This window comes from Mixophyes fleayi, chromosome 5, assembly GCF_038048845.1.
Source record: "Mixophyes fleayi isolate aMixFle1 chromosome 5, aMixFle1.hap1, whole genome shotgun sequence".
NCBI lineage: Eukaryota > Metazoa > Chordata > Amphibia > Anura > Limnodynastidae > Mixophyes > Mixophyes fleayi.
Window position 1 is genome coordinate 278,053,594 of NC_134406.1, and position 26,580 is coordinate 278,080,173.

The 26,580-nt window shown below is 48.6% G+C and overlaps 1 protein-coding gene across 2 annotated transcripts; it reads left to right on the forward strand.

Moving 5' to 3' along the window:
- The first annotated feature begins 13,016 nt into the window (after positions 1 to 13,016).
- Positions 13,017 to 26,056, forward strand: LOC142159390 (uncharacterized). Of its 2 annotated transcripts, none has more exons than XM_075214245.1 (4): positions 13,017 to 13,108; positions 19,335 to 19,455; positions 20,182 to 20,259; positions 21,221 to 26,056. In XM_075214245.1, exons 1-4 carry the CDS (start codon positions 13,100 to 13,102, stop codon positions 24,313 to 24,315), a joined length of 3,303 nt encoding a protein of 1,100 aa, XP_075070346.1. In that variant the 5' UTR covers positions 13,017 to 13,099; the 3' UTR covers positions 24,316 to 26,056. The 2 variants fall into 2 exon arrangements, with proteins under 2 accessions (XP_075070346.1, XP_075070347.1); XM_075214246.1 differs by having other exon boundaries at positions 21,224 to 26,056.
- Positions 26,057 to 26,580: the final 524 nt, after the last annotated feature.

A 26,580-nucleotide genomic window follows, 5' to 3' on the forward strand; every position in this document is an offset into this window, starting at 1 on the left:
TTACACACCTGGGAGAAACCATTTACAGGTAGTGACTGTGACTATTGCTGATGTTATACACCTGGGAGAAACCATTTACAGGTAGTGACTATGACTATTGGTGATGTTACACACCTGGAAGAAACCATTTACAGGTAGTGACTGTGACTAATGGTGATGTTACACTCCTGGGAGAAACCATTTACAGGTAGTGACTGTGACTCTCTGTGATGTTACACACCTGGGAGAAACCATTTACAGGTAGTGACTGTGACTATTGCTGATGTTACACACCTGGGAGAAACCATTTACAGGTAGTGACTGTGACTATTGCTGATGTTACACACCTGGGAGAAACCATTTACAGGTAGTGGCTGTGACTATTGCTGATGTTACACACCTGGAAGAAACCATTTACAGGTTGTGACTATGACTATTGGTGATGTTACACACCTGGGAGAAACCATTTACAGGTAGTGACTGTGACTAATGGTGATGTTACACACCTGGGAGAAACTATTAGAGGTAGTGACTGTGACTAATGGTGATGTTACACACCTGGGAGAAACCATTTACAGGTAGTGACTATGACTATTGGTGATGTTACACACCTGGGAGAAACCATTTACAGGTAGTGACTGTGACTCTCTGTGATGTTACACACCTGGGAGAAACCATTTACAGGTAGTGACTGTGACTATTGCTGATGTTACACACCTGGGAGAAACCATTTACAGGTAGTGACTGTGACTATTGCTGATGTTACACACCTGGGAGAAACCATTTACAGGTAGTGGCTGTGACTATTGCTGATGTTACACACCTGGAAGAAACCATTTACAGGTTGTGACTGTGACTAATGGTGATGTTACACACCTGGGAGAAACCATTTACAGGTAGTGACTGTGACTAATGGTGATGTTACACTCCTAGGAGAAACCATTTATAGGTTGTGACTAATGGTGATGTTACACTCCTAGGAGAAACCATTTACAGGTAGTGACTGTGACTATTGCTGATGTTACACACCTGGGAGAAACTATTAGAGGTAGTGACTGTGACTAATGGTGATGTTACACACCTGGGAGAAACCATTTACAGGTAGTGACTGTGACTATTGGTGATGTTACACTCCTAGGAGAAACCATTTATAGGTTGTGACTGTGACTATTGCTGATGTTACACACCTGGGAGAAACTATTAGAGGTAGTGACTGTGACTATTGGTGATGTTACACTCCTAGGAGAAACCATTTATAGGTAGTGACTGTGACTAATGGTGATGTTACACTCCTGGGAGAAACCATTTACAGGTAGTGACTGTGACTATTGCTGATGTTACACACCTGGGAGAAACCATTTACAGGTAATGATTGTGACTTTCTGTGATGTTACACACCTGGGAGAAACCATTTACAGGTAGTGACTGTGAGTATTGGTGATGTTACACACCTGGGAGAAACCATTTACAGGTAGTGACTGTGACTCTCTGTGATGTTACACACCTGGGAGAAACCATTTACAGGTAGTGACTGTGACTATTGCTGATGTTACACACCTGGGAGAAACCATTTACAGGTAGTGACTGTGACTATTGGTGATGTTGCACACCTGGTAGAAACCATTTACAGGTAGTGACTGTGACTTTCTGTGATGTTACACACCTGGGAGAAACCATTTACAGGTAGTGACTGTGAGTATTGGTGATGTTACACACCTGGGAGAAACCATTTACAGGTAGTGATTGTGACTTTCTGTGATGTTACACACCTGGGAGAAACCATTTACAGGTAGTGACTGTGACTATTGCTGATGTTGCACACCTGGTAGAAACCATTTACAGGTAGTGACTGTGACTAATGGTGATGTTACATACCTGGGAGAAACCATTTACAGGTAGTGACTGACTATCCGTGATGTTACACACCTGGGAGAATCCATTTATATGTAGTGACTGTGACTATTGCTGATGTTACACACCTGGGAGAAACCATTTACTGGTAGTGACAGTTACTATTGCTGATGTTACACACCTGGGAGAAACCATTTACAGGTAGTGACTGTGACTATCCGGGATGTTACGTACCTGGGAGAAACCATTTACAGGTAGTGACTATGACTATTGGTGATGTTACACACCTGGGAGAAACCATTTACAGATAGGGACTGTGACTATTGCTGATGTTACATACCTGGAAGAAACCATTTATAGGTAGTGACTGTGACTATTGGTGATGTTACATTCCTGGAAGAAACCATTTATAGGTAATGACTGTGACTATCCGTGATGTTACACACCTGGGAGAAACCATTTACAGGTAGTGACTGTGACTAATGGTGATGTTACATACCTGGGAGAAACCATTTACAGGTAGTGACTGTGACTATTGCTGATGTTACATTCCTGGGAGAAACCATTTACAGGTAGTGACTGTGACTATTGCTGATGTTACATTCCTGGGAGAAACCATTTACAGGTAGTGACTGTGACCATTGGTGATGTTACACACCTGGGAGAAACCATTTACAGATAGGGACTGTGACTATTGCTGATGTTACACACCTGGAAGAAACCATTTATAGGTAATGACTGTGACTAATGGTGATGTTACACTCCTGGGAGAAACCATTTACAGGTAGTGACAGAATATTGCTGATGTTACATTCCTGGGAGAAACCATTTACAGGTAGTGACTATGACTATTGCTGATGCTACACACTGTTACAATCTCAGAGTACCTGTATCAATCCCGATCAGCGTTGGCAGACTAGAGGCGCAAATTCCCAGGTGTTCACCAAAGACACACAACAAGGCGGGATGGACTTCACTGCCGGGAACCCAAAGGTCGCGGCCCTCAGGACTGCCTCAGGATGTAACACAAAGTCCGAACCACAGGAGGAGGTCTCAAGTGCAGTGAAAAACCTGCTGCTGGACTGGGTATAACAAGTTGTCCGCAGAGGAAGCAGCAAACCAATGTGATACACTAGAGGATAATTAGACAACCCGAGAACTGGTACACGGATATCAGGCAGAGAGTAGTCAGACAAGCCGGGAACTGGTACACGGATATCAGGCAGAGAGCAGTCGGACAAACAAGGAACTGTTACACGGATATCAGGCAGAGAGTAGTCAGACAAACCAGGAACTGGTACACAGATATCAGGCAGGGAGTAGTCAGACAAACCAGGAACTAGTACACGGATATCAGGCAGAGAATAGTCAGACAAGCCGGGAACTAATTTTGTTACAGTACCCCTGGCTATAAGGGTGAACTCCGACCAACCTAAAAAGGGTTTGTTGGGAAATTTCTTATGAAACTGTTTGAGTATTCAAAGGGCATGAATGTCAGAAGCTTTAACCCAATAGCGATCCTCAGGACCATAACCCTTCGAATCAATTAGAAACTGAACCGAACCTCTGGATCCACGAGAATCCACCAATTGTGTAACCTCGTATTCAGCTTGATTTTGCAAAAGAACTGGAGTTGGAGGCCTCTTGTTAATAGAGAACTGATTCTGAACCATCAGCTTTAAAAGAGAAATATGAAAAACATTGGGGGATTTCGAAGAGAGGACGGAAGTTTAAGCCTGTAGGCTACAGGATTGATAAATTCAGCAATGGGGGAAGGGTTCAATATATCTAAGTGCCAACTTCATACTGGGCTGACAACCAAACCTCATTTCCCAGGAACCAAACAGGAACTGTACGCCTCTTCTTATCGTAGACTCCCCTTGGAACGGGATGGAGGATTTCTTCAAACTGGTTTTGCTCTGAGCCCTAATGATGGCGACGTTACGTGTGAAGGTGTCAACCATTGGAATCAAGGAAATGGGAGCTTGAGAGAACGTTGGAGGTCTCGGGTGACAGCCGTACATTTCGCGAGAATTCGCAATTGCCTCATGCAAATAATTATTATGGGCAAATTCTGCCCAGGCAAGAAGTTCGATCATATCTGTCTGATGATCCGATACAAACATCCGAAGGAACTTTTCGAGTTCTTGATTGGTCCTTTCGGTGAGTCTATTGGACTGCGGGTGATAAGCTGAAGAAAAGTCCAATTTTAATGCTTCATTTGGTGCAGAATGTCCTCCAGAATTTAGAAATAAAATTGTGAACTGCAATCAGACACGTTGTGTAGTGGACACCCATGTAACCGGAAACACCTCTTTAATAGAAAGATCTGCTGGAAGTGAGGAAGATGGAAGTCCCTTGAGAGGTACAAAGTGAGCTGCTCTGGAAAATGGGTTTGTGATAACCCAGATGTTAGTTCTGTCTGATCATGTGACAGGAGAGGTGGGGAATTCAAACTTCTCCACTATTTGTTAGATCTGTCCTTATCACGTGACCTGAGAGGCAGGGAATTCAAACTTTCCTACTATTTTAGCCTTCGCTCTAACACTCCCGTGTCAGAGCAAACAAGTGTACGTTAGCATCTGGCTGCTCCTGATCCCTGGTGCACTTCTCCCTGTGAATACTGGCAAACTTTCTGTGTACTGACCCGGCTTATCTGATTAACCCTGCATCTGCTGAATCCCTGGCAACACGCACTGGCTGACTTTCTGTGTACCGACCCGGCTTGTCTATTTAACCCCTGCATCTGCATAATAATCACGCTCATGAGTCCACGAGTATGTCCCCTTTCTTTGCCCTCCAAGGATTCCATCCCAAAATCCCCCCTTTTCATGATCTTCCTCCGGAGTTGCTGCAGTTGACTCCCTTCTTCAAGATTATTCCACTAGGTGGGACTCAGTCAAACGTAGATTGTCCCGAACTTCCGCCACTAGTAAAAAATCTTTTGACAAAAGGAGAAGACCTACACATTCTCTCCCCCGGCAACAAGGTTTGGTTGACCATCCGGAACCTCCGTTTACTGGTGCCTTCTAGGAAGTTTGCTCCTCACTTCATTGGACCTTTTAATACTGGTGCCTTCTAGGAAGTTTGCTCCTCACTTCATTGGACCTTTTAAAATTTCAGAAGTCATAAACCCGGTGGCTTTTAGATTGAGTCTTCCTCCAACCTTGAAGATTCCAGATGTGTTTAATGTTTCCCTTCTGAAACCCCTTGTCATTAACAAGTTTTCTTCTACTAGGAGACCTCCCACTGCCCTCTCCACACAGAATCAAAGAGATTCTTCACTCCCGCATTTCTAGAGATTCTTTACAATTCCTCGTTGACTGGAAAGGCTACGGACCTGAGGAGCGTTCTTGGATTCCTGCTAGGGTCCTTCATGCACCTAGACTTTTAAAGGATTTTCATGCTAAATTTCCTTCTAAACCCTATAGGGCGTCCAAAGGCCACCCCTGAGGGAGGGGATACTGTTAAGTCTGTCTGATCACGTGACCTGAGAGGCGGGGAAATTCAAACTTCCCAACTATTTAGTCTTCACTCTGACACTCTCCTGTGTCAGAGCAACAAGTGTACTTAGCATCTGGCTGCTCCTGATCCCTGTGCTTTCCCTGTGCACTTCTCCCTGTGAATACTGGCTGACTTTCTGTGTACCAACCCGGCTTGTCTGATTAACCCTGCATCTGCTGAATCCCTGGCAACACGCACTGGCTGACTTTCTGTGTACCGACCCGGCTTGTCTGATTAACCCTGCATCTGCTGAATCCCTGGCAACACGCACTGGCTGACCTTCTGTGTACCAACCCGGCTTGTCTGATTAACCCTGCATCTGCTGAATCCATGGCAACACGCACTGAATGACTTTCTGTGTACCGACCCGGCTTGTCTAATTAACCCTGCATCTGCTGAAACACTGGCAACACGCACTGGCTGACCTTCTGTGTACCAAACCGGCTACAGTTCCTGACTCCTCTCGTGTTTGTCTCCTCATGCCTCTCTACTAGACAGCAAGGTACGTCTGGCTTCCTACTTCTTACAATTAAGCTGTTTAATATCCAGCTAGACTAGGCCTTTTACTGTGTTCCCAGAACCATTCACCTTACTACTATCTCTCTACCACGCCGGTGGGCTAACCTAGGGGCCGCGACCTGCGGGCCTCCGGCAGCTAAAACCATCCCGCCTTGCGGCGGTTCTTGGAGAAGACCGGTGGGTCCGTTAGACTCCGAGCCCTAGGAAGGCCAGTGCCAATACCGGTTGGTAGTTGTCTCCAGGAGACGTAACACCAGATGACTGTATGTGAACTGGAGGAAGACAAATCGGTGATGAAATTCATGGAAAGCTGAGACTAAGGAACATCAGGAATGGGTAACGGAACCAGCGGACAGAAAGGTCTGACCCGAGGCACCTTATGTTGAGCACATACCGAACAAGCTGCCACAAAGTTCTTCACCTGCTTCAGCATCAAAGGCCACCAATAATAACGGGTGAGAAGTTCTTCAGTCTTTTTGACTGCAGCATGACCTGCAAAATGGGAGACATAAGCCCAGAGTAATAACTTAGGGTGAAGAGGCAAAATTAATGTTCTACCAGGAGGACAACTGAGGCTTTCAAGAGGAGTAGAAGCTAAGATGCAGTTGGGGTCCAAAATAGATTTAGGCTTCTGATCGTCTGAATTAAATGACCTGGAAAGTGCGTCAGTCTTCTTATTTTTGATCCAGGCCGAAAGGTCAGCTTAACATTGAATCTCGAAAAGAATAATGCCCATCTTACTTGACAAGGATTTAGGCAATTAGCAGAGCAGAGATAAAGAAGGTTCTTTTGGTCTGTATAAATGGTCATGGGAAATAAAGCTCCTTCCAAAAGATGTCGCCATTCAGACAGGGCAAGTTTGATGGCTAATAATTCTTGATCCTTGATTCCATAATTTTTCTCTGCTGGAAGAAATCTGCGAGAGAAAAAATCGCAAAGGTGCAATTTCCCAGTAGGGGCCAGTTGAGATAACACCGCACCTGTACCATAGGAGAAAGCATCTACTTACAGAAAAAAAGGGCGCTGGGCATCTGGCTGTCGCAGTATGGGTGCAGAGGAAAATCCCATCTTTAGTTGGTTGAAGGCGTTAAGAGTCTCAGGAGACCAGAGTTTAGGGTTCGTAGACTTCTTGGTAAGGGCAGTAATTGGAGCAATGACAGTGGAGCATCCCTTGATAAATTGCCTTTAATAGTTAGAGAAGCCAAGATACCGCTGAATGGCTTCTAACACTGTGGGAAGCGGCTATTCCAAAATGGCTTTCAATTTAGCAGGTTCTGCAGGCTACTCCTCAAGAGAATATATCCCAAAGAGAGTAATTGTTCTTGTACAAAATTGGCATTTTTCTAATTTACAAAACAGATGATGTTTCCTGAGGCAAGTAAGGATAATATGTACATGTCTCCTATGGGAAGGAAGATCCCTAGAGAAGATGAGGATATATGACGACAAACTGAAAAAGAAGATCCTGGAATATTTAATTCATGAAATTCTGGAACACCGCTGAGGCATTTAACAATCCAAAAGGCACCACCAAATACTCAAAATGGCCATCATGAGTATTAAAGGCCGTCTTCCATTCGTCCCCTTCTTTAATGCGGATCAGGTTGTACACCCCTCTTAAGTCTTTTTTGGAAAAGACGGTAGCTCCTTTAATTCCATTGAAGTGTTCTGAAATTAACTGTTCTTGATAGTTATTGTATTGAACTTATGGAAATCTATGCACGGATGCAGACCACCATCTTTTTTTCGTTACAAAAGAAATCCGGTGCCAGCAGGGGAGTTGGACTTCCTGATGAAGCCTTTATTTAGATGTTCTGGAATATATTCCGACATGGCCTGTGTCTCCGGAATAGAAAGGGAATGGATGCGACCTCAAGGAATAGGTTTCCCAGGGAATAGTTCAATACCACAATCCCAGACGCGATGAGGTGGAAGTTTGGTAGCCTTCTGTTCACAAAACACGTCTGAAAACTCCTGGTACTGGGGAGGTAGAGCCGAAGCAGATGAGAAACGGAGAGGTATTACTTTGTTTAAAGAATGGGAGTGGCACTGTGGTCCCCAGAATAAGCTTTGAGAGTATTGCCAATCCAGGGCAGGAGAGTGGAGGCAAAGCCATGGAAGGCCTAGGACCAAAGAATTTATTGCCCTAGGAATCACTAGTAAGGAAATCTCCTTATGCAAGGCTCCAATCTGAAGTGTTAGAGGGTCTGTCTAGAACTGAATCAAACCCCCAGATATCTTGCTGACAACTGGCCGTGAGATGTACCGAACGTGCCAGGGGGAATAGTGGGAATGCCATTATCCGAAATGACAGAAGTTCCCTGCTGCTCCAGAGTCTAAAAGGACAGATAAAGAAATAGAGTGTTTCTCAGAAAAAAAAAGAACCGGGAAAAGGAGATTCTCTTTTTCAAAGAGTTTAGGAGAGACCACGTGAACCTAACAAGACCTCTCCCTGACTCGCTAGGCTTTGTCGTTTCCCGAGTGAATAGGACATGTACCAATAAGATGGCCATTCCCTCCACAATAGAGGCATAATTTGTTTTTAAATCTTCTTTCCATTTCCTCGGGAGTGAGCCGAGCCCGCCCTATTTGGGCTCCTCAGTAGGTGCAGGGGGAGTCTGGAACTGTGGAGAAAAACAAATGTTAGGCCAATGTACCCGTTCTTTCTCTTGTGATCTCTCCTGGAAACGTAAATCCACCTTTACACACACATTTAAATAAGATCGTGAGGCAAAGCTTCCGGAAGGCCATTTCATTCTTTATCTTCTCCGATAAAGTTTGCCAAAAGGTAGCCATGAGTGCCTCGTTGTACCAACGCAGCTCGGGTGACATTGTTCTGAATTGAACAGCGTACTGTCCAACAGACTGGGATGCTTGCCATAAGCGAAGGATTTCCGTGGCTGCACTAGAAATCCATCTTGGCTCATCAAAAATTTTCTTGAAAGCCTTCAGAAACTCAGCATAGTCCAATAAAAGGGGATACTTTTTCTCCCACACTCGTCCTGAGAGACCCAAGCAAGAGCCTGGCCGAAAGAAGGGATGTGATATAGGCCACCTTAGCCTTCTCAGTGGGAAAATTAGCTGGCAGTAATTCCAATTGTATCGCACAATATTATTATTATCGTAGATTTGTAAGGCATCACAGTGCTCCTCAGCGCCATACAGTAGCGAAGACAAGGACATACATAAAACAGGACATACGTAAAACAAGGACAGTGAAGGCAGACAAAATGAATGGAGACATTAATATAAAGGGTAAGAAGGACTCTGCTCATTACAGAGCTTACATTCTAAAGGGAAGAGAGCACAACTGAAAGAAGAGGAGCGAGTGTGGCTCAGAGTGGAGGTTAGGACAGTTGTGAGTGTGTATTAGTGTGAATAGTGTTATCGAGGATAAGGTCACCTCTAAAAAAGAGATGGGTTTTCAAAGAGTGTCTAAAGATTTGAAGGCTGTGGGAAAGTCTGATTGAGCATTGTAGGGAATTCCATAAGTGGGGAGCAGCACGGGAGAAGTCTTGTAGGCGGGAGTGAGAGGTGGTTATCAGAGGTGAGACAAGACGCAGGTCAGAGGTAGATCTAAGAGGGCGGGAGGGAGAGTATTTGGATATGAGATTTGAGATGTATGAAGGGGTAGTGGTGTTGAGGGCTTTGTAGGTAAGGGTGAGTAATTTGAATTTTATTCTGGGGGACACGGAGCCAGTGTAGAGATTTGCAGAGTGGTGCAGCAGATGGGGAGTGGTGAGAGAGGAAGATCAGTCTTGCAGCAGCATTTAGGATGGATTGAAGTGTGGATAATAGGTCTTTCGGAGAAGAGTCTCCTGCTGGATCCATATTCCTAGGTCAGTGTTAACTGTTACAATCTCAGAGTACCTGTATGAATCCTGATCACTGGCAGACCAGAGGTGCAGAGTCTAACAGATTCCCCGGTGCACACCAAGAACCGCCGCAAGGCGGGATGGACTTCGCTGCCAGGAACCCACAGGTCGCGGCCCTCAGGACTCCCTCAGGATGTAACACAAGGTCCAAACAACAGGAGGAAGTCTCGAGTGCAATGAAGAACCTGCTGTTGCACTGGTGACAGATGAGTATCCAATCAGCGCGATCCAAGCCCCGCTGCCCGGAAGTGCTGTGTGCGGCACAAAGAGCCAGCGTAGGAATGTGGATAAGTTAGTTTCATTACACCTGGGAGAAACCATTTACAGGTAGTGACTGTGACTATTATTATTATCGTAGATTTGTAAGGCACCACAGTGCTCTGCATCGCCGATTGTGACTATTCCTGATGTTACACACCTAGGAGAAACCATTTACATGTAGTGACCGTGACTATTGTTGAAGTTTCTCAACTGCCAGGAACCATTTCATTGCAGTGATTGTGAGCACAGTTACACACCTGGTGGGAGCCAATGCACTGTAAACCAGTTGACGTTACAGACTTCGGACGATTAAATTAATTGCAGTGATTGCCAACACAGTTGGCATTACACACCCTGACACACACATTTGAGGAGCAAATGCATTGCAGTGATTTTAAACCCATTTAGAGTTACACACTTAGGAGGAGCAATCCCATTGCAGTGATTGTGTATCCAGTTTGTGTTATGTACCTGGGGGGTAAATGTATGAACATGCGGGTTCTTCAACACCCGCGCATTCGGCAATTAAATTTCAAGCGGCGCTGCATTGTAAAGGGAAGTTTCCCTTTACAATGCAGCGCCGCTTGAAATTTAATCGCCGAACACGCTGAACACGCGGGTGTTGAAGAACCCGCATGTTCATACATTTTCCCCCCTGATCACACACCTGTGAGGAGACATTTCAGTTAGGTGATTATGAACAGTTGGTGTTACACACTAGACACTTTCTGGGATAAGCAATCACATTTTCTTGACTGTGAATTTAGTGTTAAAATACCTGGACACGCATATTGGAGGAACCTTTTTATTGAGGTGATTGTGAACCCAGTTGAAGTTAAACCTCTAAACACACATCTTAGAGGACCCATGTTATTGCATTGGTTGTGAACACAATTGCAGTTACACACCTGGGAGGAGCCATGTCACGGCAGTGATTGTGAACACAGTTCATATTACACACCTGGGAGGAGCCATGTCACCACAGTGATTGTGAAGTGAACAGTTTGTGTTACACACATGGGAGGAGCCATGTCACTGCAGTGATTGTGAACACAGTTCATGTTACACACCTGGGAGGAGCCATGTCACGGCAGTGATTGTGAACACAGTTCATAATACACACCTGGGAGGAGCCATGTCACCGCAGTGATTGTGAATACACACCTGGGAGGAGCCATGTCACCACAGTGATTGTGAACAGTTTGTGTTACACACCTGGGAGGAGCCATGTCACTGCAGTGATTGTGAACAGTTCGTGTTACACAGCTGGGAGGAGCCATGTCACTGCAGTGATTGTGAACACAGTTCATGTTACACACCTGGGAGGAGCCATGTCACGGCAGTGATTGTGAACACAGTTCATAATACACACCTGGGAGGAGCCATGTCACCGCAGTGATTGTGAATACACACCTGGGAGGAGCCATGTCACCACAGTGATTGTGAACAGTTTGTGTTACACACCTGGGAGGAGCCATGTCACTGCAGTGATTGTGAACAGTTCGTGTTACACACCTGGGAGGAGCCATGTCACTGCAGTGATTGTGAACACAGTTCGTGTTACACACCCGGGTGGAGCCATGTCACTGCAGTGATTGTGAACACAGTTCATAATACACAACTGGGAGGAGCCATGTCACCGCAGTGATTGTGAATACTCACCTGGGAGGAGCCATGTCACCACAGTGATTGTGAACAGTTTGTGTTACACAGCTGGGAGGAGCCATGTCACTGCAGTGATTGCGAACACAGTTCATGTTACACACCTGGGAGGAGCCATGTCACTGCAGTGATTGTGAACACAGTCGTGTTACACACCCGGGAGGAGCCATGTCACTGCAGTGATTGTGAACATAGATCATGTTACCCACCTGGGAGGAGCTATGTCACGGCAGTGATTGTGAACTCAGTTCATAATACACACCTGGGAGGAGCCATGTCACCGCAGTGATTGTGAACACAGTTCATAATACACACCTGGGAGGAGCCATGTCACCGCAGTGATTGTGAACACAATTGCAGTTACACACCTGGGTGGAGCCATGTCACTGCAGTGATTGTGATCTATGAGGGTGATATAACACTGTGCCCCAGAAGCTGACTATCAGGGTGGTGTAACACTGTGCCCCAGGAGCTGACACTCTATCAGGGTGGTATAACACTGTGCCCCAGGAGCTGACACTCTATGAGGGTGATATAACACTGTGCCCCAGGAGCTGACACTCTATCAGGGTGGTATAACACTGTGCCCCAGGAGCTGACACTCTATCAGGGTGGTATAACACTGTGGCCCAGGAGCTGACACTCTATCAGGATGGTGTCACACTGTGCCCCAGGAGCTGACACTCTATCAGGGTGATATAACACTGTGCCCCAGGAGCTGACACTCTATCAGGGTGGTGTAACACTGTGCCCCAGGAGCTGACACTCTATCAGGGTGATATAACACTGTGCCCCAGGAGCTGACATTATCAGGGTGGTATAACACTGTGCCCCAGGAGCTGACACTCTATCAGGGTGGTATAACACTCTGCCCCAGGAGCTGACACTCTATCAGGGTGGTATAACACTGTGCCCCAGGAGCTGACACTCTATCAGGGTGGTATAACACTGTGGCCCAGGAGCTGACACTCTATCAGGATGGTGTCACACTGTGCCCCAGGAGCTGACACTCTATCAGGGTGATATAACACTGTGCCCCAGGAGCTGACACTCTATCAGGGTGGTGTAACACTGTGCCCCAGGAGCTGACACTCTATCAGGGTGGTATAACACTGTGCCCCAGGAGCTGACACTCTATCAGGGTGGTATAACACTGTGCCCCAGGAGCTGACACTCTATCAGGGTGGTATAACACTGTGCCCCAGGAGCTGACACTCTATAAGAGACCCGCCCTATGTAATGGACACTGGGCAGGAACAGGTTCCTCTAGTTTCTCTTCTCTGAGCTCGCAGCACGTCCGGACCCCGGTGCATGCCGGGAGATGTAGTCCAGACCCCGCCTCTCCTATAACAGCCAGCAGCGCGCACGACTCCATCTCCCGGCATGCACCGCACTTCCTGTCTGTAGAGCAGAGCTCAGCTCGGCCCGGACTGCGAGACAACAGCGTCATGGAGCCGGTGAGTGACGGGTTAACGGGGGACTGGGCCGGTGGGCTTACACTCTAGCGGTATATTGTACGATCCCAGACCACAGAGCTTACAGGAGGGGGCAGGATACAGGTGAGGGTATGAGGAGGAGGGGGCAGGATACAGGTGAGGGTATGAGGAGGAGGGGGCAGGATACAGGTGAGGGTATGAGGAGGAGGGGGTAGGATACAGGTGAGGGTATGAGGAGGAGGGGGTAGGATACAGGTGAGGGTATGTAGAGGAGGGGGCAGATACAGGTGAGGGTATGTAGAGGAGGGGGCAGGATACAGGTGAGGGTATGTAGAGGAGGGGGCAGATACAGGTGAGGGTATGTAGAGGAGGGGGCAGGATACAGGTGAGGGTATGAGGAGGAGGGGGCAGGATACAGGTGAGGGTATGAGGAGGAGGGGGCAGGATACGGCTGAGGGTATGAGGAGGAGGGGGCAGGATACAGGTGAGGGTATGTAGAGGAGGGGGCAGATACAGGTGAGGGTATGTAGAGGAGGGGGGCAGATACAGGTGAGGGTATGTAGAGGAGGGGGCAGGATACAGGTGAGGGTATGAGGAGGAGGGGGCAGGATACAGGTGAGGGTATGTAGAGGAGGGGGCAGGATACAGGTGAGGGTATGTAGAGGAGGGGGCAGGATACAGGTGAGGGTATGTAGAGGAGGGGGGCAGATACAGGTGAGGGTATAAGGAGGAGGGGGCAGGATACAGGTGAGGGTATGTAGAGGAGGGGGCAGGATACAGGTGAGGGTATGTAGAGGAGGGGGCAGGATACAGGTGAGGGTATGTAGAGGAGGGGGCAGGATACAGGTGAGGGTATGTAGAGGAGGGGGCAGGATACAGGTGAGGGTATGAGGAGGAGGGGGCAGGATACAGGTGAGGGTATGAGGAGGAGGGGGCAGGATACAGGTGAGGGTATGAGGAGGAGGGGGCAGGATACAGGTGAGGGTATGAGGAGGAGGGGGCAGGATACAGGTGAGGGTATGAGGAGGAGGGGGCAGGATACAGGTGAGGGTATGAGGAGGAGGGGGCAGGATACAGGTGAGGGTATGAGGAGGAGGGGGCAGGATACAGGTGAGGGTATGAGGAGGAGGGGGCAGGATACAGGTGAGGGTATGAGGAGGAGGGGGCAGGATACAGGTGAGGGTATGAGGAGGAGGGGGCAGGATACAGGTGAGGGTATGAGGAGGAGGGGGCAGGATACAGGTGAGGGTATGTGGAGGAGGGGGCAGATACAGGTGAGGGTATGTGGAGGAGGGGGCAGATACAGGTGAGGGTATGAGGAGGAGGGGGCAGGATACAGGTGAGGGTATGAGGAGGAGGGGGCAGGATACAGGTGAGGGTATGAGGAGGAGGGGGCAGGATACAGGTGAGGGTATGTGGAGGAGGGGGCAGATACAGGTGAGGGTATGTGGAGGAGGGGGCAGATACAGGTGAGGGTATGTGGAGGAGGGGGCAGATACAGGTGAGTGTATGAGGAGGAGGGGGCAGGATACAGGTGAGGGTATGAGGAGGAGGGGGCAGGATACAGGTGAGGGTATGAGGAGGAGGGGGCAGGATACAGGTGAGGGTATGTGGAGGAGGGGGCAGGATACAGGTGAGGGTATGAGGAGGAGGGGGCAGGATACAGGTGAGGGTATGAGGAGGAGGGGGCAGGATACAGGTGAGGGTATGAGGAGGAGGGGGCAGGATACAGGTGAGGGTATGAGGAGGAGGGGGCAGGATACAGGTGAGGGTATGAGGAGGAGGGGGCAGGATACAGGTGAGGGTATGAGGAGGAGGGGGCAGGATACAGGTGAGGGTATGAGGAGGAGGGGGCAGGATACAGGTGAGGGTATGAGGAGGAGGGGGCAGGATACAGGTGAGGGTATGAGGAGGAGGGGGCAGGATACAGGTGAGGGTATGAGGAGGAGGGGGCAGGATACAGGTGAGGGTATGTGGAGGAGGGGGCAGATACAGATGAGGGTATGAGGAGGAGGGGGTAGGATACAGGTGAGGGTATGTAGAGGAGGGGGCAGGATACAGGTGAGGGTATGTAGAGGAGGGGGCAGGATACAGGTGAGGGTATGTGGAGGAGGGGGCAGGATACAGGTGAGGGTATGAGGAGGAGGGGGCAGGATACAGGTGAGGGTATGTAGAGGAGGGGGCAGGATACAGGTGAGGGTATGAGGAGGAGGGGGTGGGATACAGGTGAGGGTATGAGGAGGAGGGGGCGGGATACAGGTGAGGGTATGAGGAGAAGGGGGCGGGATACAGGTGAGGGTATGAGGAGGAGGGGGCGGGATACAGGTGAGGGTATGAGGAGGAGGGGGCGGGATACAGGTGAGGGTATGAGGAGGAGGGGGCGGGATACAGGTGAGGGTATGTGGAGGAGGGGGCAGGATACAGGTGAGGGTATGTAGAGGAGGGGGCAGGATACAGGTGAGGGTATGTAGAGGAGGGGGCAGGATACAGGTGAGGGTATGTAGAGGAGGGGGCAGGATACATGTGAGGGTATGAGGAGGAGGGGGCAGGATACAGGTGAGGGTATGAGGAGGAGGGGGCAGGATACAGGTGAGGGTATGAGGAGGAGGGGGCAGGATACAGGTGAGGGTATGAGGAGGAGGGGGCAGGATACAGGTGAGGGTATGAGGAGGAGGGGGCAGGATACAGGTGAGGGTATGAGGAGGAGGGGGCGGGATACAGGTGAGGGTATGTGGAGGAGGGGGCGGGATACGGCTGAGGGTATGTAGAGGAGGGGGCGGGATACGGCTGAGGGTATGTAGAGGAGGGGGCGGGATACGACTGAGGGTATGTAGAGAAGGGGCGGCAGGATAAGGCTGAGGGTATGTGGAGGAGGGGGCAGTGTACAGTTGACGGTAGATGGAGGAGGGGGCAGTGTACAGTTGACGGTAGTTGGAGGAGGGGGCAGTGTGCGGGTGATGGTGGAGGGGGCAGTGTGCGGGTGATGGTAAATGGTGGAGGGGCCAGTGTGCGGGTGATGGTAAATGGTGGAGGGGGCAGTGTACGGGTGATGGTGGAGGGGGCAGTGTACAGGTGAGGGTAGATGGAGGAGGGGGCAGTGTGCGGGTGATGGTGGAGGGGGCAGTGTGCGGGTGATGGTAAATGGTGGAGGGGCCAGTGTGCGGGTGATGGTAAATGGTGGAGGGGGCAGTGTACGGGTGATGGTAAATGGTGGAGGGGGCAGTGTACGGATGATGGTATATGTGGAGGGGGCAGTGTGAGGGTAGTTGGAGGAGTGGGCAGTGTACGGGAGATGGTAGATGGAGGAGGGGGCAGTGTACGTTTGACGGTAGATGGAGGAGGGGGCAGTGTACGGGTGAGGGTAGTTGGAGGAGGGGGCAGTGTATGGGTGAGGGTAGATGGTGGAGGGGCCAGTGTATGGGTGAGGGTAGTTAGAGGTGGGCAGTGTACGGGTGACGGTGGAGGGGGCAGTGTACGGTAGATGGTGGAGGGGCAGTGTACGGGTGACGGTAGATGGTGGAGGTGGCAGTGTTCGGGTGGAGGTGGCAGTGTTCGGGTGACGGTAGATGGTGGAGGGGGCAGTGTTCGGGTGACGGTAGATGGTGGAGGGGGCAGTGTACGGTAGAGGCTGGAGGGGGCAGTGTTCGGGTGACAGTAGATGGTGGAGGGGCAGTGTACGGTAGATGGTGGAGGGGGCAGTGTTCGGGTGACGGAAGATGGTGGAGGGAGCAGTGTACGGTAGAGGCTGGAGGGGGCAGTGTACGGGTGAGGGTAGATGGTGGAGAGGGCAGTGTACGGGTGAGGGTAGTTGGAGGAGGGGGCAGTGTATGGGTGAGGGTAGTTGGAGGAGGGGGCAGTGTATGGGTGAGGGTAGTTGGAGGAGGGGGCAGTGTATGGGTGAGGGTAGATGGTGGAGGGGCCAGTGTATGGGTGAGGGTAGATGGTGGAGGGGGCAGTGTACGGGTGACGGTAGATGGTGGAGGGGACAGTGTTCGGGTGACGGTAGATGGTGGAGGGGCAGTGTACGGTAGAGGCTAGAGGGGGCAGTGTTCGGGTGACAGTAGATGGTGGAGGGGCAGTGTACGGTAGATGGTGGAGGGGGCAGTGTTCGGGTGACAGTAGATGGTGGAGGGGCAGTGTACGGTAGAGGCTAGAGGGGGCAGTGTTCGGGTGACAGTAGATGGTGGAGGGGCAGTGTACGGTAGATGGTGGAGGGGGCAGTGTTCGGGTGACGGTAGATGGTGGAGGGGGCAGTGTACGGTAGAGGCTGGAGGGGGCAGTGTTCGGGTGACAGTAGATGGTGGAGGGGCAGTGTACGGTAGATGGTGGAGGGGGCAGTGTTCGGGTGACGGTAGATGGTGGAGGGAGCAGTGTACGGTAGAGGCTGGAGGGGGCAGTGTACGGGTGAGGGTAGATGGTGGAGAGGGCAGTGTACGGGTGAGGGTAGTTGGAGGAGGGGGCAGTGTATGGGTGAGGGTAGTTGGAGGAGGGGGCAGTGTATGGGTGAGGGTAGTTGGAGGAGGGGGCAGTGTATGGGTGAGGGTAGATGGTGGAGGGGGCAGTGTTCGGGTGACGGTAGATGGTGGAGGGGCAGTGTACAGTAGATGGTGGAGGGGGCAGTGTTCGGGTGACGGTAGATGGTGGCGGGAGCAGTGTACGGTAGAGGCTGGAGGGGGCAGTGTACGGGTGAGGGTAGATGGTGGAGAGAGCAGTGTACGGGTGAGGGTAGTTGGAGGAGGGGGCAGTGTATGGGTGAGGGTAGTTGGAGGAGGGGGCAGTGTATGGGTGAGGGTAGTTGGAGGAGGGGGCAGTGTATGGGTGAGGGTAGATGGTGGAGGGGGCAGTGTATGGGTGAGGGTAGATGGTGGACGGGGCAGTGTACGGGTGACGGTAGATGGTGGAGGGGACAGTGTTCGGGTGACGGTAGATGGTGGAGGGGGCAGTGTACGGGTGAGGGTAGTTGGAGGAGGGGGCAGTGTATGGGTGAGGGTAGTTGGAGGAGGGGGCAGTGTATGGGTGAGGGTAGTTGGAGGAGGGGGCAGTGTATGGGTGAGGGTAGTTGGAGGAGGGGGCAGTGTATGGGTGAGGGTAGTTGGAGGAGGGGGCAGTGTATGGGTGAGGGTAGATGGTGGAGGGGGCAGTGTATGGGTGACGGTAGATGGTGGAGGTGGCAGTGTTCGGGTGACGGTAGATGGTGGAGGGGGCAGTGTTCGGGTGACGGTAGATGGTGGAGGGGGCAGTGTACGGTAGAGGCTAGAGGGGGCAGTGTTCGGGTGACGGTAGATGGTGGAGGGGGCAGTGTATGGGTGAGGGTAGATGGTGGAGGGGGCCAGTGTACGGGTGACGGTAGATGGTGGAGGGGGCAGTGTATGGGTGAGGGTAGTTGGAGGAGGGGGCAGTGTATGGGTGAGGGTAGTTGGAGGAGGGGGCAGTGTATGGGTGACGGTAGATGGTGGACGGGGCAGTGTACGGGTGACGGTAGATGGTGGAGGGGACAGTGTTCGGGTGACGGTAGATGGTGGAGGGGGCAGTGTACGGTAGAGGCTAGAGGGGGCAGTGTTCGGGTGACGGTAGATGGTGGAGGGGGCAGTGTACGGTAGAGGCTAGAGGGGGCAGTGTTCGGGTGACGGTAGATGGTGGAGGGGGCAGTGTACGGTAGAGGCTGGAAGGGGCAGTGTTCGGGTGACGGTAGATGGTGGAGGGGGCAGTGTACGGTAGAGGCTAGAGGGGGCAGTGTTCGGGTGACGGTAGATGGTGGAGGGGGCAGTGTACGGTAGAGGCTAGAGGGGGCAGTGTTCGGGTGACGGTAGATGGTGGAGGGGGCAGTGTACGGTAGAGGCTGGAAGGGGCAGTGTACGGGTGACGGTAGATGGTGGAGGGGGCAGTGTACGGGTGACGGTAGATGGTGGAGGGGGCAGTGTTCGGGTGACGGTAGATGGTGGAGGGGGCAGTGTACGGTAGAGGCTAGAGGGGGCAGTGTTCGGGTGACGGTAGATGGTGGAGGGGCAGTGTACGGTAGATGGTGGAGGGGGCAGTGTACGGGTGACGGTAGATGGTGGAGGGGGCAGTGTTCGGGTGACGGTAGATGGTGGAGGGGGCAGTGTACGGTAGATGCTGGAAGGGGCAGTGTATGGGTGAGGGTAGATGGTGGAGAGGGCATTGTACGGGGGTGTAGGTGAGAGTGTAACGGGACCCGGCCTGGTCTCTAGCAGTTGAATGTAACCAGAGATTTGCCTTTTTCCTCCAGGTGACGTTTGAGGAGATTGCCATCTACTTCAGCCAGGAAGAGTGGGAGGGTTTAAATGATGAGCAGAAGGCTCTGTACAAGGAAGTGATGAATGATAGTTACCAGATGATCCTCTCGCTCAGTGAGTATTTCCCCCCTAGGTCTTATCCAGATTGCTACCTGGAGAAGGGCTTGTATTAGGCTGGGTACACACTTGAGTCTTTTCGTCTAATAATCGGGCATATCAGCCAACATACTACCGTTCGGTCAGAAGTTAGGTTATTTTGTATAGTGACATGATGGTGGAAAGACGTTCCAAAGTGTTGATTGTCAGCTCATTTGGTTGGTCGTTATGTTTAATATTTTCCGACCAATCACCGACCGATGATGTAGAGTATGGACTCATGCTCACGATCCCCATAGAATTTACAGAGTCGGGTTTCAGCCGATGCCGGCGATGAATGTCCCGGTGAATAAATGTAGAGAGTGCTGTAGAAGGAATAATTTGTTCGTTCTGAGATGGAATGTTTTGTTTGAGAGTCACAGAAGCTAACGATATCGTTAGGACATGTGGATAGCTATAACAAGGTGGTTTTAATCAGTGTGACAAGAATGAATGAATGAATATTGTGCTGTCATTCTCTGAAGACTAGAGGACCAGATGAAGGACCAGATCTGAAGGTAAATGGTGTCAGTGTGTATGGATGAATCGTCAGACTGATCGGACCTTCAGTCGTAGGTACAATCGTTTGAGATAACACGTTGGTCAGAAAATTCTGTAGTGTGAACCCAGCATCACTAACGGGAGATGATCTGAAACTATGGAACAATTTCATTTTTACAGACTTAATATATGTTTTCCCCATAGACCGACCAGACATCATATTGAATATTGAATTAGGATGTGAGCCATATCTCAGGAGCGGCACCAATGTTTCACCACAAGGTGATTATCTCTGTCTTATGGTGGTGGCGGGAGGTTTATGTTTGTTTATTGCCGAGAGTACCGGCCTGTGGCCACCAGCTGAATAATGGCAAATATAGAAGATGGTGATTATCCTAATAACGTCTGAATACTCCCTTTGAGGGCGTCATGTAGTAATAGTATTGGGATTGTTAACAATGTAACCCGTGCAAAGAATGAGCGCACCCTGCACTGTGGCCGAGTCACCTGGATGTATCCTGAACATGTCAGAACGTCTGTATTAACCGTGATAACGCTTTTATCTTGCAGGATATGTATATTCTTCATGTCATCCGGGGACACCATTATCTGTCCCTAACCAAACCGTGGCGGCATCTATTCTGCTAATATTCATTTATTTATAAACTGCCAATATATCAGCAGCACTGGGCAGCCAGGAGTCAAAACATTGTCCGTCTACAGAGAAGGGAGACGGTGCCCCTTCCTGCACTACGTCCCAGTATGTCATTCTTCTCTCCAGCTGGGGGCAGGACATCTGCCTTTTAACCATACTAGTATGCTCCTGAGACTCCTCCCCCTCATTTACATAAAATGTCACAAGCGGGCAGCTAATTGGTGAAATCTGAATGAAAGATTTGAATAATGAAGCTGGTAGTTTTTAATGTTCTGTGGATTCAGAGTGTGTTTGTACCCTGAGTTTATCCATGACAGTGGTTACTATGTGTTATAGCTGATCTAGGTCTTAAGAGCGGTCAGTGACTCCATTCTTATCCCATCACCAGTACATGAGCATTGACTGTGTAAATAACTGAAATATTAGGATAACAGCGTTTTTACATTAATTGTTGTGTTCGTTTAGTTGAGGTTGGTAGATGTTTCTCCTTCCAGCGATGTCAGTGGATCAATGAGACAGACCATATTACTGTGAGATTGTTTAGCTGATGCCTCTGTATAATATACACTAATCTGCTCTCCTATCCAGTAGGTTCCCAGCAAGACTCTGGGAGAACTTCACCCCAGGAAAGATGCAGAGACGCAGGAACAGAAAGGAGTGGCGGATCTGGGCCACAGGTGAAGAGACAGCGGCGTTACCCGCGGGTCAACCCGGTCAGATGGGTAAAGAAAGAGAAGAAATCAAAAAAACGCGCTGATCGCTCTCTCCATCGAATATCACGGAAATCTGACATGGAGAATAGACTCCCTACAGATAGTAAATGCAGAACATTGCCAGGAGGGGGCGACTCTGATACCTGCGCTGGTCGTACACCAGACTTGGTCGGTAACTGTAGCCAGAAGCATTCACAGCAGAGAGTAGAGAGCTCCTCTAACAGAACAAGGGTTAATGACAGTGTAGTACAGAACAGTGTCCCAGAGGTTGGGGAATCGCACGTGGTAGAGAAAGATGATCCAAGTGCACAAACAAAGTATGTAGATAATGGAAGCAAAAATGATGCTGAGGACACCTCTCTGGACATGTGTGACAAAACTGTGGCTGTCTTAAAAAGCTGCAAGATAACAAAATCTTTACGGAAAGATAAACTACGCAAACAAAGTGCTGACAAAATCAAAATATCTACAGAAGCTGCACAGTTTCCAGGCAAACGCAGAACGGGCCGCAGTGGTGAGGAACATGCACAGTGCAATGGAGATACAGAGGCTGCTATCACCACCGTGTCAGACAACTTGGTCACAGATCTGAAGAAAGTCAACGGTTCCATTCAACGGAACAAGAGTCCCAGCAAGCAGAGAACCCAAAAGTTTGTGAATGAGAGAGAGGTGACGAGCTCTGTGAATGCAGAGAGCAAGGTGACATCACAGCAGAAGGATGAAAGACGTGTAAAGTTTAATGAAGTAATTACTATGTTTATGATCGAGCCACGGTCAGAGGAAAGTACTACTAATGGGATTGCGGAAGGAGTTAAGCTACGGATCAGAAATTATCCAAACTGTAGTAAATTAAAACAGGCGACCAAAAAAGAGAGGCAGTTGACAGATTCCAAGCCACTAAAAGGTAACATTGGAGTTGTAGACGGAGAAGATAAAACAAAGCAGATTCAGAGTCCCAGGACTTCACAGGACATAGTGCAGTCGAGAAAGAGAACCTCAACTCCGCAAAGCCATAGTGCGGAACGTCCGGAAGTGAAAAAGGCAAAGCTGAGCTCAATAAAATGTGAAAAACAGGTGAAAAAAATAGAGGGGAGAGCGGAGAACTTCACCTGTGGTGTGGTTACCAGGAGCACCACAGAACTTGCGGAGTCTTTTCCATCGAAGGGAGCCACTAAACAAGCACATCCATTCAACAAAACCGACATGAACGAAACAGGGACACAAGTTGATATGAGCTATAAAGAGGATAAGCACCATCCAGACGTGGAGGTTGAAGCGGAGAAAGAGGTGAACGCAGCCACCAACGTGCCACAGCCAATCACGGCTCCAAGTGAGGAGAGGTTTATTAAGTCTTATTCTTGTACTAATTGTGGTAAAACTACTCACTGGTCGAAGCTCAGTGACCTTCAGAAAAAGAACATAGAAAAATCTGTTCCTCATATGTGCAGAAGTTGTGGCCGGCACCAGAAGACCAAGGTGATCAGCTCGACAAAACAATCCCTCACAAAGTGTTCCACATTTGGTAAATTGTCACTGCCATTGAGTCCCGTTGGGAAGAAGCCAAATTATTCCCCTTGTACAGAAAAACCAAACTGTACCCCGATTGCTAATAAAAAACAAAAAATAGACAAAGATAAGAATGATGAAGATACTACAAAGTTAACAAGTTCAACCAATCATTGTGTTCAGATGAAAGAGAAGAACACTGAGCGTACCAAGAAGTTTCCAGGATCACAGATCTTTCAGAGTGAAAAGAAATCCAATTTATGTACTAAATGTAAACCTGGTGCTTTCATAGATCCTAAAATCCATCAGAAGTCAAAGGCTGTAACTGGAGTTGCTACCAGGTGTTCACTCAGCAAGAAAAATTCAAGCCCAGGTCTTAAAAATGATATAACTGAGAAAAGGACTGGATTGGTGCAGAACACGACACAGAGCCGGGCGGACGCCGGGCAAGAGCAGAAACCTACGTCTGGTTTGGATTCACAAAAGAGCAACGACAATTTAAAGCATCAAAAAATCTCTGCCCGTCATCAAAACCTGGAGAAAGAGTCTGAGAATATTGATGTTGTCAAAAAAAGTGAGATATGCACAAACTGCGGGAAACATTTTCAATCTGCCCTCAAGAAACAACCATTGAACGTCATTCAACTCAAGAAGTCGATTAAGAATAGCTCCAAAATTTCCACTGCTAAAATAAGAACGTCTGATGTCCATGAGGAGTTGACTAAAAAATCTCTCTATAATCGTAAAGCAAAGGGTAGACGTAGAGAAAAGTCTAAACGTACCGTACCTGACAAAATCTCAGAGAACAAGTCCAAGGTTTGCACCAAATGTGGCAAGAGGTTGGACCTGCATGTGACGCCGAACCCAGACAACGCTGGTGAGAGCGGAAGTAATGACGCTAAATGTGTTCTGCTCCCGAAGAAGAAACGTAAGCGGCCTTTAGCTGGGATGGAACCTTTCAAGTGCAAAGAGTGTGGGAAAATCTTCACTCGCCATTTTACACTATTGCAGCACCGCACAATACACACAGGGGAACGTCCGTACTCCTGTAAAGAATGTGGGAAAACGTTTCGGGATGGTGGATACCTCAAGGTTCACATGAGATTACACACTAAAGAGAAACCCTATAAATGTCTGGAGTGTGGTAAGCGGTTTTGTCAGAACTCTGCCTTCATGGTGCATCTGAGGACACACACGGATGAACGGCCGTTCGAGTGCAAAGAATGTGGGAAGAGCTTCAGCGATCGCTCCACCTTTCGTCATCACCAGAGAATTCACACGGGGGAGAAACCATTTACATGTTCTTATTGTGGAAAGAAGTTCACTCAGCAGGCACACGTGAAGAGGCACGAGAAGATACATACGGGCGAGAGACCCTTTGGGTGCACTCTCTGCGGGAAAAGGTTTATCGACCGTACAAAGCTGACAAAACATGAACTCATTCACAAAAGAGTAAAGGATTGAATAGGAAAAGTGAAGATATTGTGGATATTTTATGTATTTGAAGCATTGTGGGAACTTTTGACAGTGTATTCTCATCAGTGTAACATATTAGACCTCTTTTCAGTATTGGGTCATAGGACATAAACTGGAGACTTGAGACGACCTCAGCTTCCACCTCTGACCTTTCTTTGAGATCCGGAGGAAGTTGGATCTGTTTAGTGGTCTTTCTATAATTGTCATAGGATTACAATATAATCAGAGGAATGTTTTAAGGAAAACTATTTGCATACATTAGAAATTAAATATAAGATAATTGAAGTCTGGGGCTGAAGTGTTTTAAAAATAAGTTATTGATCCATGGAGGGCAGTTATTACAGTAGTTATGATATAATGGATATACCGCTGGCTTCCTCTATCCTCAGTGTATTATCTGGGAGCTGTTATAAGGCCCAAATTCTGAAGCACTTAAGTGTTTCCACGCTGCAAGTGACCCCCTATCCCTGACTCAGTCCCCCAGGTATCCCTGTAAAATACAGGTTCTGTGGCTGCTTCTCTCTTATTAAAGATGAGGACTGGCCGAGTGTATATGAAAGAGCACTTTAATATTCACATATGTAAATCTTGCCATACCTTGGAATTTCATCCGCCACTGCCATCACATTATGTTGTATTTTATGGCTCACGCCTCTAGTCCCTGGTATCTAATACATATATATATGTATGTAGCACTAATCATTGGCAGAGAACACATAGGTACGGCTGTGTATAGTGATATAAATCACTGTATTCTTACTTTTTTTTACATACTGTTGATAATTTCTTTGCCGGGTTGTTCAGAGGGGCGGACAGCTTTTTAATATAACCCGCAGCTCAAATGTACCAAATAGGACTTCCCTGAAACACTACGTCCTAAAGCTGAGGGTTCAGATCACGTTGGATGGATTTTAAGTTAGGTACTGGGGTGTGACCCCCTATTTACTGCTTGGGGCTGCTGGCGTGTCGGGTTATATAATATTAGTGTTACTTGAACATATGATCATTGTCTACATTAATAAACATCAGATTATGGGTGAATTTGCAATGTCTGGATAATTGTATTAATTGCTGTCCAGTAGCACATGCTGTGTATATGTAATGAATACATCAATAAGATTATATCATACAATCGAGGCTATAAAAACCACGTATTTCATCTCTGGTGCAATATAGCAAGTTGTAATGTTCATCAGCAGCCGTATCCGGCAGGATATCCCACTCTAGAGAGACCAGGACAGCCGCACATATCGGATTAAATGACTTGTATCTCGCAGTGCTGTACAATACATAAACACGTATGTAACATTCTGCGGTATTTCATGTGGAGACGACTGGGTCAGTTTTACCTAATATATAAGTTTACCAAAGCTGGAAAGCGAAAATCATGAGTAACTTTTCTACGAATTCCTGGATCTCTTCACATCTCACCAAATCCCACAAGATGCAGCGATATTTATACATAAAAATGTAAAGTTTTCTTTTTCTGCTCCAGATAATCTGCTTATTTAGGAAAATGTCTAAACGATACATTTCTTAGAGCAGGAACATGGTGTAATATACAGTATGCGCTGTCTGCTCTCCGTACTGGGCCAGGACAACGCTCAGTATTGTGTTCCCTGCATGTTATAATGGACACAGGAACTGCCCCACCTGGGGGTATTTGTAGATGAATTTCTTGGAAACAAACCCTTGCTGTATGAATTGAGAATAAAATGTGTAAATCAGCCATTCTGTGCCTCTTATTTGTAAAGGACCTGGGCAGTAAGGTGACCTGGGGCAGTGTGTATAAGGACGTATGTGCGCTATTATGTGGGTCCAATAAAACGGGTGTGTGCCCAACTTAGCAGAAGCCCTTAAATGTACAGAGCTGGTGTAAGACCCCCATAGGCCACATAGTGGTTATATACAGGGCTGGCGCTGGGCTCTCCAGTGACCCCAATGCCCTCATTGTGCACATTTTCTGATTCCTGGTACCGCTGCGCCTGCTCCTATACCTGCTTTAATTAGAAGGTGACTCAGAACTGAAGGGTTAAAAGTATTAGCTGTAATGTCTTCTGTTATACTTACTGGGCTCTACTGGCCCTGGTTCTATATATATAATTATACACTAGCGTACAAAAGTCTTTGGCTAAGGCTTATTTGTTACTTATATTGCTCTATCTTAATGAATATCAACTGTTGTTCCCCAAAATCATTGTCCTGATTATAAGCGAGACTAGGACTATACTTGATGTACCATATTATTTGTAA

Bases quoted from the DNA above. Each gene is read 5' to 3' on its own strand.
- LOC142159390 (XM_075214245.1), top strand. The intron at 19,456-20,181 runs GTGAGTATTTCC...TTTTCCCCATAG, and splicing joins CCAGATGATCCTCTCGCTCA to ACCGACCAGACATCATATTG. The intron at 20,260-21,220 runs GTGATTATCTCT...TCTCCTATCCAG, and splicing joins CACCAATGTTTCACCACAAG to TAGGTTCCCAGCAAGACTCT.